This window comes from Bos mutus, chromosome 21 (genome assembly GCF_027580195.1).
Source record: "Bos mutus isolate GX-2022 chromosome 21, NWIPB_WYAK_1.1, whole genome shotgun sequence".
Taxonomy (NCBI): Eukaryota; Metazoa; Chordata; class Mammalia; order Artiodactyla; family Bovidae; genus Bos; species Bos mutus.
Genome location: NC_091637.1, coordinates 13,670,790 through 13,689,791, shown reverse-complemented (window position 1 = coordinate 13,689,791; position 19,002 = coordinate 13,670,790). Strand labels below are relative to the sequence as shown.

Sequence of the window (19,002 nt, the reverse complement as noted above, 5' to 3'; positions counted from 1 at the left end):
CCACAACTAGAGCATCCGTGCCCTGCCAGAATATCCTGCAGGACGCAAGGAAGAGCCTGTGCGCCATAGTTAATTAAGACCTGACCAACCAAATAAATAAATATTTTTTAAAAATAAGAGGAAAGATAGATATGTCTGTATGCATGCATGTCTACCACATTCATTCATTTCTGTATTTATAAAATCTCTCTCAAAAGAGTCCCAAGAAACTGACAGCATCCGGAGAAGGAAGCTGGGTGGCCCACGGGCAGGGCTGGGAAGAGACTGTTCACTGCGCACGCTGGCTCCCCATGAATTTCAAGCCATGTGAATATATGAGCTATTTTTAAAACACATAAACAAGTAAATACAATTCAAAGGCAGTAATTCAGGTAAAGATTTAAACAGGCCAGGGGTGTGTCAGGCCTGCCTCTGGGGCAGGAGACCCTTTCCCTGGAGAGGCCCATGGCCCGCCCCTACCATGGCCCCGTCCTACCCAGAGGCTGCCCTCCGCCTCCTGCTCACCTGCTGACATGAGGGGCCGAACCCAGCATCTCTGGCCTCTCCTCCACCCGAGCTCTGCCCGCTGTGAAGCCCAGTAAAGTCAACAGCTCTACGGCCCAGGGGCCAGCTTTCTGCTGAAACCACACTACTCATTCCAAGGAACACGCCACCTTTGACATTTGGAAAATTAATAAAGAAGATGGAAACAGAATGTGTAAGGGAGAGGCCGAATCGAGCAGCTGCTGAGAGTCAGCTGCCCGCCTTGGTGCCGGGCGAAGCTTCCGAGGCCCCAAGGACACAGGCCTTCCCTGTTTGTAACGCTTTTGGCTGCGCTGGGTCTCCGCCGAAGGGCAATCGCGCGGGCTTCAGTGGTCGTGGCACGCGGGCTTAGGTGCACGTGGGATTTTAGTCACCGGACCACGGATCGAACCTGCGTCGACCACAGTGGCAGGCAGACTCTCAACCACCAGGCCCCCAGGGAAGTGCCCAACCTCCGACCTCTGCCCTACATCTTCTCCCTCGGGACGTGACATAACTGAGCCTTCCCTAGACAGCCAAGCAAGCTTGGAGAAAGGACACAACCTCCAAACCCACTTTCCAGCCCCACCATGGTGGGAAGAAGCAGGTGTAGGAGAGACAGCCACAACAGTGCCTGTATCCCAAGAAGGGGCAACGGCCTGGCATCAACCCCGGGCTCAGTGGCAAACCCAAGGCTGGGGAAGTGAAAAGGGAAGTCACTCAGTCATGTTGACTCTTTGCAGCCCCAGGGACTGTAGCCCACCAGGTTCCTCCATCCATGGGATTTCCCAGGCAAGAATACTGGAGTGGGTTGCCATTTCCTCCTCCAGGGGATCTTCCTGACCCAGGGATAGAACCTGGGTCTCCCTCACTGCAGGTAGACTGTTTACCATCTGAGCCACAAGGGAAGGCTGGGGACTGGGGGACAATTCCCGATTACTGGCCTCCTCCCCTTACTGCCTGGGGCATGGCCCCAAACCAAGCCCAGGCCCGGGGTGATCTGAATCTCACCTGGCTCCACTCCAGAGAGGCAACTTGAGGCTCTCGGTCACATGAGACAAAAGCAGCGAGAGCTTCAAGGCCTCGGTCAGCCCAGCGCTAACAGGGCTCCGGCCAAGCCCTCCAGAAAGCAAGTGTTCCAGAGCCTTCTGGGTACAGGCGCATCGGTGTCAGGCCCGACCCCTGAGCTGGGGCCTCCCCTCCCCACCTCACTGGGCTCTCTGCTCCAGTGCCAGCACCCAGCCAGGAGGAATGATGCAAACGCCCCGGAGCCCGAGGGCACAGGAAAGCGGTGATGTAAACAAACATCGGCAGCCAGCCTCCGCCTCGGAGGCAAGGAGACACAAAGATTGGGTCTCGTAAACCCAGATGAGATGGGATTGCGCCTGCCCAGCTCGCCCCACCCCCGCACACCATTATTCTCCCTCCTTACAGGGGCCGTGTGTTTCCATAAATATTCCCATCTGTTGAAAAAAGCAGATGAAGTCCCAATTTGAAGTGTTCTCAATTATCTCAGTTGTTAAAAACACTGTGTGTTTATGTGGAATCTAAAAGAATGACACAGATTAGCTTATTTACAAAACAGAAATAAATTCACAGACGTAGAAAACAAACCGTTACCAACAGGGAATTATATTCACTACAGTAAGTCCCCTACGTATAAACAGGTTCCACTTCAAGAGCACGTAAGTCCAATTTGTTCATAAGTCCAACAAAGTTAGCCTCAGTACCCGACTAATACAATCGGCTATATGGCCCTGTACTGCAATAGGTTTATAATACTCTTCACACAAATAATACATCAAAAACTAACACAAAAGATAAAGAAAACATTTTTAATCTTACAGTACAGGACCTTGAAAAGTACAGCAGTACAGTACAACAGCTGGCACTCGGGGGCTGGCACGGAGTGAACAGGCCAGAAGAGTTACTGATGGACGAGGGAGAGGAGGTGGGAGATGGCAGAGCCGAAGGGTCGTCAGCAACAGGAGACGGAGGGCAAGCTGCCGTGTCACTCACGCCTGATGTGACTGGACGTGCAAATGCACGTTTGCATTTTAGAAAGTTTGCAACTTGGTTCATACATAGGGGACTTAGTACCTTGTGATAATCTATAACAGAAAAGAATCTGGAAAAGAACATATATATGTGTGTGTGTGTGTGTGTATGTATAACTAAATCCCTTTTCTGTACGCCTAAAACATTTTAAATCAACTCTAACAAAAATCAAAAACGTTGTGCTGATCAAAACAAAACTCAAAAACACACCTGTGGGCCATACCTGTAACCTCTGACTTAGTTTCCTGACCACAGTCTAGTTGGACCTGGGTGCCACGCATGAGTGACGAAGAACAATACAGTTAAAATCATGGACCCAGAGAGGTGGACTGATACGCTTGGTCAGCTGAGGTCTGGGATCTGCTCAGCAGCAGCTCCATCACCATGTAGAGGAGCTGGTCGTCACCTGTACAGCTGAGCAGTTCCTTTCCTTTCCTGGCACCATCCCCGAGGGATTAACAAAGTTGACACCATCATCAGCTGAGCCCACAACCCACCTGGAACCCCGAAGGCCCAGTGTTCCTGGGGCTTCCATTCACACAGGACCAGAGGCAACGCAGGCCAAAGAACCCCAACCAGCTCAACAACAGGCCTTGGGATTCTTCTTCATAACACCTCAGGGTTACTCCTCCACCCCCTTCCCTTTCCTTCCCCCGGTCCCTGAGGGACAGATCCACCTCTCGTTCGTCCCAGAAAAAAGAAGCATGACCCGGTCTGACCTATTTGAGGAGTCACGTGAAATGCGGTAACAGCAAATGTCCCAAGACCTGCTCCTCCCTCCAGCTCCCAGGCGTGTTTGCAAAGGGTTGGGTCCACTCTGCCCACATGGGAGGTGCCAGGCGAGGGCAGTGAAGCTAAAGGCGGGGGAGGAAGCCCCTCAGGGCAGCTCCACTGGTTCACGGGCAGCATGAGGACCAGGAGGGACTCTCTGGTGGACCCAGGGGGCCCAAACACAGCCCAGAAATTCAGGGGTCATTGTGCTCACGACACACGTCTTAAGTGACCCTCTCAGCACCCCTGTGCCCCTGGCATGCCACAGTGGGTCAGCCCTTGCCACCACAAGCCCCGCTCAGGGCCAGCCACTTCTCAAGGGCACTCCCAACCTCTCCACCCCAGGCCGAGACATTTCTGGGCATTTCTGTCACCCTCTTTCTCACCGAGGCTTCTCCCCTGCCAGACCACCCCTTCACCAAGGTGGGGAGGATGTTGCATCAGAAATCAGACCCCTGGGACCCCCCTGGTGGTCCAAGGACTGAGCGTCTGCCTTCCAATACAGGTGACCCAGGTTCCATCCCTGGTCTGGGAACATGTCACACGCCACGGAACAACTAAGCCTGTGCCCCACAATGACTGAAGCCCGCACGGTCTAGCATCCACGCTCAGCAACAAGAGAAGCCACAGCAGTGAGGAGCCCGCACACTGTGATGAAGACCCAGCACAGCCATAAATAAATCCATAAAGAAAGAAAGAAATCAGACTCCTGTCCTTCACCAGCCTCACAGCCGTGAGCAAGACACTCCATCACTCTGCACCTTGATCTACTCATCTGTCAAACGGGATTCGGACAGTACACTCCGAGGAATGAGGAAACATATGAAATGTGTGACACGGAGCCTGGTACACAGTAAGGGCTTAATATTAGTTGCTACTATTATTACTGTCACCATGATTCCCAAGTGATCGTTTCCGCAAACGCTGTCCACCCCAAAACCTGCCCGGCCAGCTGGTCCTAAAAGACCCTCTGCTTCTCTTCCCACCCCGTCAAGTCCTAATCCTCCTCCCTTCTCCCCACATGCCTTTCCCTGACCCCTGCGTCCCCCACCAAAGTCCCTGGGGCTTTGATAGGTCCTTTTGCAACTTATCAAGTACTGCTTTTGACACATGACTCCCTACAGAATTGGACTGTTTCTTACCTGCCAAGGAAAATCACACAAAGGCATTATCCCATCTCCCAAACTGAACTGGAAACTCCTCACCTTGACTGTTTCTTCCACACCTTCTTATCTTCCAGTGAAAGTGAAAGCGTTAGTCACTCAGTCGTCTGACTCTTTGAGACCCCATGGACTGTACCTCTCTGTTCAAGGAATTCTCCAGGCAAGAGTGGGTTGCCATTTCCTTCTCCAGTCAGTCTCATTAAACACACTGGAAGGATCTCTCCATCCACTCAGCCATGCTCTCTGCTGGATCCTTAGCTGAGCTTTGGGGAGAACCAAATGACCAGGCTAAAGCCAAGCACACCACATCTGAGCATCAGCACACCTAGGCTAGAGCTTTCCTCTTCCAACAAACTCACTGAGTGAGCTTAACAAACTCTTCCCATTTCTGGGCCTCAGTTTCCTCATCTGTACTATGGGTAGAAGGAGCAAGACCAGTGGAGCTCTGAGTGCAAAGAAGCCCCACATCCAAGAGGTTACAAGGCCCCGAGGCCCTCCCAGGCCTGAGGAGCCCTGTCCAGGCTCTGCCACGGCCCCTCTTCTGCTCCACACCTGCTGATGAGAAGGGACTGCCTTCTCCCTGCACCCTGGGGATGAAGTCTGGATTCCTGGCAGATCGCCTCAGATTAAATACAGATTTTTAAAAGTGAAACCATGCCAACATGATTCTAAATTCATGGTTCCAGAATTTCCCTTTGTAAATAGAAACAAAACATCAGTCATAAAACTAAAATTCCACTCACAACCCATGAAACCTTCTCTGCTTAAATCCTGGAGGGCTTCCCTCCTGAGACACTCTCCTTACAGAATTTCTTGCAGATACTGACACTGGAGACCCCCACCTCACCCCTACTTGTGCCCCACCATACCTCAAGAAGAGCCTGTGATTGCAAAGCCCCCAAACTCAGTGGGTACATGGACATAAGAGCTTGTGAGCAAAGCCAGCTAATCTGGAGGGCTCAGGTTTAAATTAAAGAGGGATTTTCGTCCCTTTCCAATTTGGTAGAAGAACTCAGTGGCAGGTCCTGGGGCCCCACAGTCCTGTTAATAAGGACGGTCATAAGGCACTCCTTCCCCAGGGAAATTCAGTAGTAGGGGGGACGAACACTATGTGGGGTCCTCAGTGTCCAGGGAAGCTCACACAGGCTAAAGAGTCACCAGTTTCATTTCTGAAAGGCTCAGAAGCAGATGCACCTGTCTAATGATCCTGGCCATATGGCTGAATCCTCATTTACTGGCAGAAGCAAGACCAAAAGGTTGGGCATAAGTTACGTCTGCTTTCTGGATCATTTTTTCAATATAATAGGAGACACCTGGCTGCTCAAAGGAGAGCCAGGGACTTGATAGACCCAGTCTCACTGCAAACACCCCAACAGCCCTGAGCAGCAGGGACTTTAATTAGCACTGGGAAGCAGAAGCCCAGAAAAGTTAGGTCACCTGCTGATGGAGACTGCCAGAAGGTGCCCGCCTGCACTACTGGCATCAGGGGCTGGCACTGGTGAGCGGCTCTGTCCTGGGCACTGGCGAATGCCTACAAGCAGCATCTCTGGCCACAAAATGCCCCCTCCCCAAGTCATGACAACCAAAAACATTCCCGGAAATTGCCAGATGATTTGAATTTGGGAGATAAAAAAGACATATTTTGGTCTATAGACACATTTGTTCATTTGGGGCCAAATGACCCCAAGGCAGGCAGAATCCGCCCCAGGAAAGAAACTCTAAGAGCCCTATTCCTCCCACATGCAGAGCTTTCCAGTGCTGTGTTAGTTTCTACTGCACAGCACAGCAAGCCAGTCATGTGCACACCTGTAACCCCCTTTTCTCTAATCTCTTCTCATTCAGGTCACCACAGAGCAGTAAGCACACTTCTCGGCACTGTCTGCACCGCACAGCGGGCTCTGATCGGCGCTCTCCTCTCGGCACTGTCTGCACCGCACAGCGAGCTCCGATCGGCGATCTCCTCTTGGCACTGTCTACACTGCACAGCGGGCTGTCATCGGCGCTCTGTTCCATTCTGCTGTTGCTGTTGTCAGTCGCCCAGCCGCCTCTGGCTCTTTGGGACCCCAGGGGCCACAGCACTCCAGGTGATGACTGTGCCTCAGCACCTCCCGCAGTTTGCCCAAGTTCATGTCGATTCTTTCGGGAATGCCATCCAGCCATCCCATCCTCTGATGGCCCTCTTCTCCTTCTGCCCTCAGTCTTTCCCAGCATCAGGGACGTTTATACCATGTGTAAAACAGAGGCTATTATACGGAGCATCAATAGTGTATATATGCCAGCCCCAATCTCCCGATTCCCCCCACCTCCCTTTCCCCTCTTTGGTGTCCATACATTCATTCTCTTCGTTCTCTGCATCTGTGTCTCTATTTCTGCTCTGTAAATAAGATTGTCTTTGCCAATTTTTTTCAGATTCCACATATATGCATTACTATACTACATTTGTTTTTCTCTTTCTAACTTACCTCATTCTGGTTGACAGTCCCTTTTTTAACTTGGTGGAGATCTCAATCAAGGGCATGCTCCCTCCCCTCTCTGCTTTTAATTTGGACTTTTGCTGGATTCGATTTATTTAACACTTCCTTCACTGTGGTGTATAAAATTAAACACCCATGGGAACTGGATGAAAGTACAAACTTCCAGCAAGACCAGCAAGTCCTGGGGATGGAGCGGGTACCATGACTACAGCTAACACTGCTGTGTGATAGACAGGCAAGTTGCTAAGACCACAGAATTCCTCATTACCAGGAAAAAAAAAAACTATCTCTTTTCCTTTTGGGGGGATCTATCAGAGATGATGGATGTTAACTATGTTTATTGTGGTCATCATTTCATAATGCACATAATCAAGTCATTATGCTGTCCATGGAAACTTACATAGTGTAGTATGTCTGTGTTGTCTCCACAGAACTGGAAAACAAAGAAAAAAGGAAATTACTCTGCAAAGCAAAAACTAAGATAGATATGTTTCACAGCTATCACTCTTCCCTTAATTCAAAGCTTTAACCAAGCAATTAAAAAGGACCTCCTGATAAACAAGGTACAGCACAGGGAACTATTTTCAACAGCCTGTGATAAACCATATGGAAAAGAGTAGGATAAAGAATATCTATGTGTATAACTGAGTCACTTTGCTGCACAGCAGTAATTAAACACAACATTGAAAATCAATCATAGTTCAATAATTTTTTTTAAAAAATGACCTCCTGGTGCTACACAAGCACCACAAACCCAAAGTCATAAAAAGGGGTTTAACTTTGTAACCAGGGCCCTGCCCAAAACTCCAACTTATTAAAATAATATTTATACACTAATGAACAATAACTAAAAACATTTCAGAATACTTGCCCCCAAATCCTGAAAGTATTAAGCTTCTATATTTTCTCTTAAATAACTTTCATTCTCTGGACAAACAATGGGAGATGAGGGGATCCCAGGAGAAGCAGGAAATGTTCTGGCTCCTTTTCAAAGACCTGCCTTAGTAATTAACTAAGCTCCCGCGGTTCCAGCATCTTCAGGCTCTGATGGCGTGTATCTTTGCCATTGATCCAAGTGCGACAGCTGGGCAATATCAGATCACCTAGAATTTGTCTTCCTCCTCGTCCCCCAGGAAGCACCAAAACAAACCATCCTTTCAGATAAGACGATTTTACAGAGCTTTTGAAATAAGGGGGTGGGCAGGCAGCCAACAGAGATCTGGGAGAAACCTGGCCTGGCAAGAGAGCTGGGAGCTTCCCAGGATGAGGAAAGGAGAGTCGTGGTTTCAGGTGGCACTCTGTGACTTGTCTCCACCTCGTTCATAAGACACCAGAGAGTAAAGTCAGATTCCCCCTGGCTCTCAGCGGGTAGAGCCTGATCTCAGAGAGCATGGGGCGGGGGAGGGCAAATGGTTCTGATCAGCAGCTACTGGGCTTTACACGCATTATCCCCAAGTCCATGCAACCCCATGAGATGCTTCCTAACATCCAAACCCAGAGGAGTTTTCTACTTCCTAAACACAGCTTCTTTGTTGATTTCCTTCCAGCTCTCATAACCATGTAACCAGTAACAGACCCAGGAAGGCTGGCCCTACTGCGAGCCAGGCAGAACTGCACACACACACACACATACATACACACACACACACACACACACGAAGATACCCTCACCAACGGGCACTAAAACTGCCTTTCCCTCCTCCAAGTTTGTCTTCAGTCTTAAAATAGTTTTCCATAATAATTCCAATACATGAAAAAGCTGTAAATGATTCTGTAGATGGGACATCAGATTGATTAATGCATAAGGGAAATAAATTTAATTATAAAAAGAATATGTATGGGAAGAGACAGCGGCTCAACCTCAGGAAGAAGTGGAGATCTGCAAAAACAAGCATAGAGATACCCAGTCATACCCGGGAAAGGACAGATGAGAAAAGAGAGCAGCTAAGAGGTCTAGCTAAGAGAGTAGACCCCAAAAGTTCTCACTACCAGGAAAAAAATCTATTTTTTTTTAAACATTAGAAAGTCAGATAATACTAAGTGTCAGATATGATGGGAGGATCTGAGAGCCCCAGATACTGAGGGTGGGAAGGTAAGCTGATACATCCTCAAGGAAGCCAAGTAAGAGCACCCCTGGGACCCAGAAGCCCCACTGCGAGGGGTCCACCCCAGACTCTTACACAGGTCCTCAGGAGAACACATTTAAGGGGGCAGCAGACAGTTGAGTGCACAGAGAGAAAATGAATAAATGTCTGCTGAAAGGAAATTCAGACAATGTAGAAACACATCATAAACAATAAGCACATAATAAATAAATTATAAAGAATCATGGGGACATAGAGAACAGATATATGCACCCATCAAGGGAAGGAGAGTGTGGGACAAATTGAGAGAGTAGCATTGAAACATATACATTACCACGTGCCGGAGAAGGCAATGGCACCCCACTCCAGTACTCTTGCCTGGAAAATCCCATGGACGGAGGAGCCTGGTAGGCTGCAGTCCATGGGGTCGCAAAGAGTCAGACATGACTGAGCGACTTCACTTTCACTTTTCACTTTCATGCATTGGAGAAGGAAATGGCAACCCACTCCAGTGTTCTTGCCTGGAGAATCCCAGGGATGCGGAAGCCTGATGGGCTACCATCTATGGGGTCACACAGAGTCGGACACGACTGAAGTGACTTACTTACTTACTTACCATGTGCAACACAAGACAGCCAGTGGGAGACTGCTGTGTAATACAAGGAGCTCAGCCCAGGGCTCTGTGACAACCTAGAGGGCTGGGGTGGGGTGGAGGGTAGGAGGGAGGTTCAAGAGGGAGGAGACACATGTATGCCTAAGGCTGATTCATGCTGACATACAGCAGAAGCCACACAACGTTGGAAAGCAATTACCCTCCAATTAAAAAAAAATTTAAGTATCTCCCACAGTCACATGTGTACACACAAAAATTTCTTTGCACATTCATATATATATATATATATATATAATTTATCTATTTGATGAGATCATACTACACATGGTTTTAGTAACCTGTTCCACTTAACAGTATATAGTGTTAGACCAACATCATTTTTCACGGCTGCACAGTATTCCGTTATAAAGACTACCATAATTTGTATAATCAACTGTTAGATACCAAGCTTACTTAAACATTTTCACTATTAAACAGAACTGCTCTGAACTTCATTGATCATGCATCTTTGCTTCCTCTTTGAAGTAATAAAATTTGAAACAAAGAATAGACATCGCAGTAAAAAAATGTGTGTACCTTAGAAATGGAATTGCTTGATTAAAAGTGTATACCTTTCTTTGCTTCTAAGTTTAACAGTTTCCTTGGATCCACATTCTTTCTGCTGTCTGGTAAAGTGACTCCTTCAGGGAAAACAGACACATGGGCTAGGGTTCTATATAAGCAATAACACATACTACACTCTCCCGCTCTTCATATCCATCATCTTGGAAATGGTGGCCCCCATCCAGACAAACTCCTACCTCACAGGCTCCCTGCACTAGCCACATAGCTCATCGCAGAGACATTCTGGGAAGCACCAACAAGGCAAAATACTCAGGGGTTCATTCATTTGCTAAAAATATCCATATTAGATGCCAGCTTGTGCTTGGAGCCCCAGGAGGCGTTAGAGAGGCACAAATGAGTACCGGCCAGTCTCGCTCTTAGGAGCCCTCCACCTGGGACGTCCAGTGACACTCTTGACCCCAAGTAGAAAATTCAAATCTCGAGTGTGCTCTGGGAGCACTTGGGGGCCCTGGCTGGGGGGCTTCTCAGAGGAGGTGACACCCAGGCAGTCAAACAGCAGTGAGCTGGTCATGACACCTTGACGGCGGAGGGGACTTGATGCAGATGATCAGAGTGACATGCGGAGCTAGGGCCACAAGATGCCCCTGGAGGACACCTGGACATAAAGCAGGGCTGGGGCAGCCGGCAGAGCTGAGATGGAGGCTTGAGAGGGAGTGGGACCCCAGGTACGAAAAGCCAGCGGGTAGCTACACTAAGGAGCCCACGCCTGCGGGGATGGGAGGGCAGAAGTGTGAGAACAGAGAAGGAGGATGCACAGAGAGGAGACAAGGCTGGCTGCGGGAACACCAGCCTGAAGGACACGGCTGTGACTCTAGAGACAGAGCAAAGTGAGCCAGAAGCACCGGCAGGTTGGGGGGACGGGGGGTGTGCCCCAGGGGAGGGGTGTGGCCCAGGTGAGACCACGCAGGGAGACTGGGGGCAGAATGGCCAGGATGTGTTCACTGCAGGCAAGGAGCTAGGAGGATGTCCACCCAGGGCAACAGGCCTTCAAGAAGCCTGATGAAGGCAGCCTGCAGGGGCCTGTGGAAAGGTCACAGTATATACCCTGGGCTTGCAGTGTTCTAGAATCTACTGTATAACTTAGCCCACACTCCCTGGGCTTCCCTGGTGGTTCAGACAGTAAAGAATCCTCCTGCAATGCGGGAGACCTGCCGTTCAATCCCTGGGTCGGGAAGATCCCCTGGAGGAGGGCATGGCAGCCCACTCCAGTATTCTTGCCTAGAGAATCCTCATGGACAGAGGAGCATCGTGGGCTACGGCCCATGGGGTCGCAAGAGTCAGACACAACTGAGAGACTAACACTGTCACTGAGATGCAATTTTCCTCTCTGCCAAGGAGCACGTGGGGCCGGACTGTCTACCATCAAGGCCTTTCCCAGCTGTCCGATGCTGTAAAGTTCCCCTCCACATCAGATCCAGAGTGCCAGCTGTCCCCCCTGGAAACTCGACCCTGCAAGAAGAAGGCCATAATGGCCTCTCCTGAGAGAAGTCGGACCCTCTCTCCACAGTCGGCTCACTGGCCAGCAAGGGCCCGTCCTCTCCAGCTCAGACGTGCACCCTCACATCTGGCCGCAGGCTGCTGAGTGTTCTCCTCCCTCTCCTGGGTAATAAGGAGCAGACTGGCAAAATAGTTCAAATACCTTCTGAAAAAGTACACCGCCTTGTGGGCTGGGCGGCCTATTTTGAGCAAAATGTTTCAAACCCCCAGGCTCAGAGCTGCTCTGGGGCATCCATGTTCAATGTAACCAAGCTATCGGGAAGGCCATAAAGGATGACGGCCGCATCTGATGATGGCCAGGCCGTGCCTGGGCACAGGATGTGATGTGCCCACCCTCCAGGACCATCTGCTGAGCAGGGGAGCCACCAGCCTGATGTGAGAAAGGCCGTCTGGAGGATGAACAAGGTTGGGGCTGGGGGTGGCCAGGAAGGGAAGTGACCTCCTGGCCCCTATGTGCAGGAAAACGACCCAGAGGAAGGGGCGTGGGAGCCGGGCCCTGGTGGCCGCGTGCAGTCACGGCAAGTGTGCGGCAGGGACAGGCCCAGGAACGGAAAATCCACAAGCCATCAGCCAGGAGTGTAAGGAGAGAAGCGATGGGCGGTCCAGAGGACGGGCGGATGGCCTCAAGGTGCTCCGGGGCTAATTTCAAGGTGCCCAAATGCCACACCCAGGTAGTGGCTACAGGGAGCCACTGAAGTTTGCGAGCAGAGGAAGAAGGGCAGCAGGTACGATGGGGTGCAGAAGAGATCAGGGGATCAGCACAGAGAGGAACAATGTGGCTGGAGCCAGGAGAGGGGAGGAGAGGGGATGGGGGAGGAGAATGTGGGCCCACAGCGCTCCCTTCTCCATTTTTTCAGGACCACAGGCATATTTAATCCCGTGGACCCACAAAGAAACACCTTGCCTCCAAGTCACACAGCATTCAGCAACAAACCTCACGGGAGAGCTCCCAGACCTGCCTTTGCAGATCTGGTTTCTACTCCTGCTCTGAAAATGCTCGCAAACCCCTGGCCCCAAACCTCCAACAGCTGATCAAACACCCAAGCACTCTGTGTAAACTCAGAAGGGGAGGGAACAGGCTGGGACAAACTGACACACAGACGCCCAGATTTCCGGGAGGCCCGCCTGAGTAACAGGATACATTTGGTTCATTTCCTGCAACACTAGAATTTCCCAGCCATGGGGGGAAATGCAGCCCTCCCTGCATTGCCTGTAGCCTTCTCCAGCTCCCTACTCCAGACAGTCTTCCTAATTTCCCACTTTCTCCCTGAACTTGAGAGACCTACAACAGCCTCCAAGATCTCTCGCATCCCTGCAAATCTTCACTGCGATAGTTCATTCAGGCACAGAGGTAGGCAGAAAGTCACCGAGGTCACCAAGGCCGCCAAACGTCCTGGAGCCCGGCTCCAACTCTCTGGCTCAAAAAAGTGGGCCTCCAACAGGTATCCTGGAATCAGCCCACCCGATAGACACTGCTTCTTTTCGTAGCAGAACCAATGAAAAGAAAAAAAGCAGGTGGCACCTCAGGGACCCTCAAAGGAAACAGAGGGTGGGGCAGCAAGATGGGTAAGGTGGACCTGGATTCGAATCCTACTTCCACCATTGAGTTTACTTGGATAAGCCACCTTGCCTCTCCAGAAAATTTTTCATCTGGGAAATGGGTATAAAAATAAAATCTGCGTAAGGCTGTCAGAATTTGAAGCGCTATTGTTAGTGTTAAGCATTAATGAAAAGTTAAAAGGAATTCAATATTTTATATACGTATAATTTTATGTATACATATGCATGTATTACGGGCTTCCCTGGTGGTGCTAGTGGTAAAGAATCCACCTGCCAATGCGGGAGACATAAGAGCCACGGGTTCGATCCCTGGGTCGGGAAGATCCCCTGGAGGAGGGCATGGCCAACCACTCCAGTCTTCTTGCCTGGAGAATTCCATGGACAGAGGAGCCTGGTGGGCTACAGACCATGGGGTCGCAAAGAGTAGGACACGACTGACTGGCTGATCACATATCTATACATATACATATGGATACATTTATCGTTCAAACAGGAGAAAATTCTAGTGTGCAAGAGGGAAAAAGCCTGAGGGGCAGGGCCGGGAGTCCCGGGGTAGCACAAATGCAACCAGGCACCGGGGCCGGAGCGTCTGGTGTGCGCGCGGATGCCGAGGGCGCGCGGTGACAGCGGGGCGGCGGAGCTGCGGGGCAGGCTGGCCCGCGGGGCTGCAAAGGGGCGGTTGGACCCACCTGAAGACTCGCAGCAGCAGGCAGGCGATGAGGAAGGCGGTGAAGGCGCAAGCCACGATCACGGCCGCCTTCAGGGTGGGCAGGTCGCGGAGCAGGCTGGAGATGCGGGTCACCAAGGCGTCGCCGCTGCTGTTGGAGCTGCCGCCGCCGCCCGCCGCCTCCCCGGACCCGGTGCCGGTGGCGTTCCCGGGCCCCGGGCCGGGCGGCGGCCGCGGCTGGAGCTCGGCTCCGGGCTGCGGAGGGGCGGCGGACTGGGCTCTGCTGGCGCGGGCGGCGGGCGCGCCCAGGAGCGCGAGCAGGAGCAGCAGCGGCAGCGGCAGCAGCCGCGCGGGAGGCAGCGCGGCGCGCATGGTGCGGGCCGGCGGCGCGGGGGCCGGGCTGGGCGCGCGCGGCGGAGCCCCGAGTCCCGCAGCGGCGCCGAGGCCTGCCCCGGGTCCTCCCGCGGCGGAGCCCGGCGGCTGCGCGGTGCTTGGCAGGAAGCTGCGGCGCCCGGAAGAGTCCGCGCCGCCCGCGGCCGCGGCCGCCGCAGCCACCAACACGTTGCACCGAGTCATTCGACGGGCCGCGGCCCCACGTGGGCGGGGCAGGCCACCAGGCCGGGTGCGGGCTGCGCTGTTCCCCCGGGGACCTGGGACACCCTGGGAGAAGTAGCAGTCGCCAGGAGCTGTGCTGCACGTTACACATTTTATCTGTTTGATATCATCACCCCCCCTTAGGAGACAGGTATTGCTGATACCCTCCTTTAAGAGTTGATTTAGCTCCCAGCAACTCAGGTTGTGCCAGACAGAGAATCAAAGACTCCATTCTACAGATGCGGAAACCGAAGCCTCCAAAGTGAATGAAGTGCCCTGTGCACTGTGTATATTTATAGTTCAGCGTCTCCCCAATTAACTTCTTTTTCCCTAAGAGTTTCTTATCTCATGGCTTCGCTATTTCAGACATTTTGCACCTCTGCTTCTGAACTGGATTGTGCTGCGTGCTAAGTAGCTTCAGTCGTTGTCTGATTCTTTGGGACGCTATGGACTGTTGCCCACCAGGCTCCTCTGTCCATGGGTTTCTCCAGGCAAGAATACTGGAGTGGGTTGCCAGAGGATCTCCTCCAGAGGATTATCTTCTCAACCCAGGGATCCAACCCAGTTCTCCCGCATTGCAGGTGGACTCTTTACCATCTGAACCACCAGGGAAGCCCAGTGTGCATTCCTGACTTTGTACCTTTGCTGTAGAATAGTCTTCCTGCAGTCCATGGGGTTGCGAAGAGTCAGACACGACTGAGCAACTTCACTTTCACTTTTCACTCTCATACATTGGAGAAGGAAATGGCAACCCACTCCAGTGTTCTTGCCTGGAGAATCCCAGGGACGGGGGAGCCTGGTGGGCTGCCGTCTATGGGGTCGCACAGAGTCGGACACGACTGAAGCGACTTAGCAGGAGCAGCAGCAGCCGCAGTCTTCCTCCTAGGTTGAAGTTTCAGCCCCCAGGGAGTAATTGGCTTGCTGCCTCTGGTTTGCAAGCTAGATGATACTTCAGTGGAGAAAGATAGTTGTGGATGTTCCCGTGTGAGGCCCAAAGGTGGGACCTGATGGAGGTCACAAAGGGCCTTCCTGGATCGCTAGGACCTATCCTGCAGGCCTCCACCTTTCAGCATGAGGCTGGATCCTGGCCAGAAGCTGGTGATATGACCAGCTTCTCTGGTGATATGACAAGTATTCAGTGACCTTACACAGCTCACTCCTGGTCCTATTTTGTAAAAAAGCAACAGGTAAATAAAATACAGTACAATGTATCAGTTTGCTATTGCTGCCTAACAAATTATCCCCAAATTTCTCAGCTTAAAACACACACACATATTTTATCAGGGTTTCTGTGGTTTAGGAATCTGAGCATAGCTTAGGGTCCTCTGCTTCAGGGTCTCTCACAAAGGTGCAGTCGATGCTGGTGGCTAGAGTCTCATCTGAAGGTTCAACTGGGGAAGGATCTGCATCCAAGCTTAGTCAGTGGTTTTTGGCCAGATTCAGCTCTTCATGGGCTACTGGACTGAAAGCCTCAATTCCCCACTGGCTATTGGCCAGAGGCTGTCCACCGTTCTTACCATTTGGGCCTTTCCAGCATGGCGGCTTGCCTCATCAAAATGTGCATGTCTAGGACTTTTTTGGTCCAGTGGTCGAGAGCCCATCTGCCAGTGCAGGAGCCACAGGTTCCATCCCTGGTCTGAGAAGATCCCACGTGCCGCAGAGCACCTAAACCCATGTGCCACAACTACTGAGCCCAAGCTCTAGAGCCTGCAAGCCACAACTGCTGAGCCCACATGCCCTAGAAACCATTCTCTGCCACAAGAGAAACCATTGCAATGAGAAGCCAGAGCACCAGAACTAGAGAGCAGCCTCCAGTCACTGCAGCTGGAAAAAGCTGGTGTGTGGAACAAAGACCCAGCATAGCCATAAATAAATAATTTTTTTTTTAATATGTAAGTCTAGAAGGCAATGGAGAAACTCTGTTAGCAAGATTGAAATCATTGTCTTAGGAAACCTGACAACAGAAGCAACATCCCAACACCTTTGCTATATTCTGTTGGTTGGAAGCAAGTTACAGATCTCATCACAAGGGGAAGGGGTTATACAAGGGTGAGAGTATCAGGAAGCAAGGATCATTGGGGACATCTAAGAAGCTGCCAGGAGACCCGGGTTCAATCTCTGGGCTGGGAAGATCCCCTGGAGAAGGGAATGGCTACCCACTCCAGTATTCTTGCCTGGAGAATTCCATGGACAGAGGAGCTTGGTGGGCTACAGTCCATGGGGTTGCAAAGAGTCAAACATGGCTGAAGACTAACACACACACACACACACACACACACACACACACAAGCTGCCTGTCACTTATAATGTGATACATTTTGATTTACTGGGATGAACAAGCAGGCTATCAGAAGTTAACACCCAGGAGGTACTATTTGAAATGCATGTTGAATGTGAGAAATTTGGACAGATCACAAGCTTTAGGTCTCTTCCAACTTTCTAAAATACCACTTTCTGTCAAAAAATGGTGTGTTGATAGAGAGCCAGCATTTTATCATATCATCGTGATAGAATTTAGAAAAGAAATTTCTTAAAGAACCACTGCTGACGTCCATGATTTTGCAGGACTGCCCTCTAAGGCATAAACCTCAGATATCACAGGCTTAGATTTTTGTCCTTATCAGAAATCCCTCCATGGAGAGTTAAAGAAGTGCTGGGTTTTGGAGCCTCTATTCAGGGTAAGAGGTTTGACCACTTAATGGCCTTGGCTGAAAACTTACCCACAGAATCCAAGTCTTTAATGTCTAAAGTGAGGATGGCCATACTTAGCTCAGAAAGGTCACTGGAAATGTCCCTAAGAAGGAAGAAAACATTTGTCTCCTTATCCTTCTTTTACCACAATTCATGGACTGGGGTAGACTCGCTTGATTGTTTAACACCAAGAATTACATAACTTAACACCAAGAATGTACATAACCTACCACCAAGAATGTACAACACCAAGAATGTACATAAATGTTAGATTATTTTAGTAAAATGAAACTTTAGAACCTTTCCTTCTTCCTGATTACTCGCTGTGCAAATCATCACAACGAAGAACTTACTTATAAACTGCCCTAGAGTTCCTCAAACATTTTTGAATCAACTGTTGACTTTAAAAATATTCACAATCTAAAAGTTGAGAGTTATGTTTTATTCAGTGGGAATTTTTAGGACTTCAAGCCCAGGAGACAGCATCTGAAGTGACCCTGGGAGAACTGCTCTGAAGAGGTGAGGGAAGGAGCCAGGTTATATAGAGGTTTTGCCACGAAGTGCAGGTGGTCTGAACGTCACAAGATGATGATTAAAGAAAACCAGATATCCCAAGTTAAGGAATTTAGCACTTCTCTTATGTACGGGAAGATGCAAGAGTCTGGGCTCGCTGAAATCATTCCTTTTCTATGTACCTCCTCTCTCTGGGGCCAGTATACTGTGTTTTTTCCATCCTGGGCTTCCTTGGGGCTCACTGTAGGGAGTGACTCCAGGCTGATGCCTGCCAGGTAGCACGTTTTCTTCTCCTTCCTGGTTGTCCGTAGGGCTCAGCAGCTCATATTCAGATCAGATCAGATCAGTCGCTCAGTCGTGTCCGACTCTTTGCGACCCCATGAATCGCAGCATGCCAGGCCTCCCTGTCCATCACCAACTCCCTGAGTTCACTCAGACTCACGTCCATCCAGTCAGTGATGCCATCCAGCCATCTCATCCTCTGTCGTCCCCTTCTCCTCTTGCCCCCAATCCCTCCCAGCATCAGAGTCTTTTCCAATGAGTCAACTCTTCACATGAGGTGGCCAAAGTGCTGGAGTTTCAGCTTTAGCATCATTCCTTCCAAAGAAATCCCAGGGCTGATCTCCTTCAGAATGGACTGGTTGGATCTCCTTGCAGTCCAAGGGACTCTCAAGAGTCTTCTCCAACACCACAGTTCAAAAGCATCAATTCTTTGGCGCTCAGCCTTCTTCACAGTCCAACTCTCACATCCATACATGACCACAGGAAAAACCATAGCCTTGACTAGACGAACCTTTGTTGGCAAAGTAATGTCTCTGCTTTTGAATATGCTATCTAGGTTGGTCATAACTTTCCTTCCAAGGAGTAAGCGTCTTTTAATTTCATGGCTGCAGTCACCATCTGTAGTGATTTTGGAACCCAGAAAAATAAAGTCTGACACTGTTTCCCATATTGGAGGGCTGCAGTTGCTGATGACTGGGACATCCTTATTTACCAATATGGCAGGAAATGCTTCATTTCTCACAACCAACCACAAACAATAATCTTTTTAACACGGAACACTGGTGACTGGCAACAGAAAGCAACTTGGGCTGATTTCAGGAAAAGAGTTTATTGGAAGCATGTTGGATCGCCTCTAGAATCAATGGCAAGCTAAAGCAGAAGTTCTAAAGGTGTGGTCTGGGGCTCCTGA

The 19,002-nt window shown here is 50.4% G+C and overlaps 1 protein-coding gene across 2 annotated transcripts in view; it reads right to left on the bottom strand.

The window, feature by feature from the left end:
* Positions 1-14,532, bottom strand: part of FAM174B (family with sequence similarity 174 member B) — a 40,689-nt gene extending 26,157 nt beyond the window's left edge. Inside the window, exons 1-2 of one of the 2 annotated variants that reach the window (XM_070358047.1) lie at positions 14,035-14,532; positions 7,368-7,400 (exon numbers count right to left, since the gene is read on the bottom strand). In XM_070358047.1, coding sequence (XP_070214148.1) covers positions 7,368-7,400; positions 14,035-14,384 — 383 coding nt within the window. In that variant the 5' untranslated portion in view covers positions 14,385-14,532. The remainder of the gene's footprint in view (positions 1-7,367; positions 7,401-14,034) is intronic. The other variant, XM_070358048.1, reaches the window with a different exon arrangement.
* Positions 14,533-19,002: the final 4,470 nt, after the last annotated feature.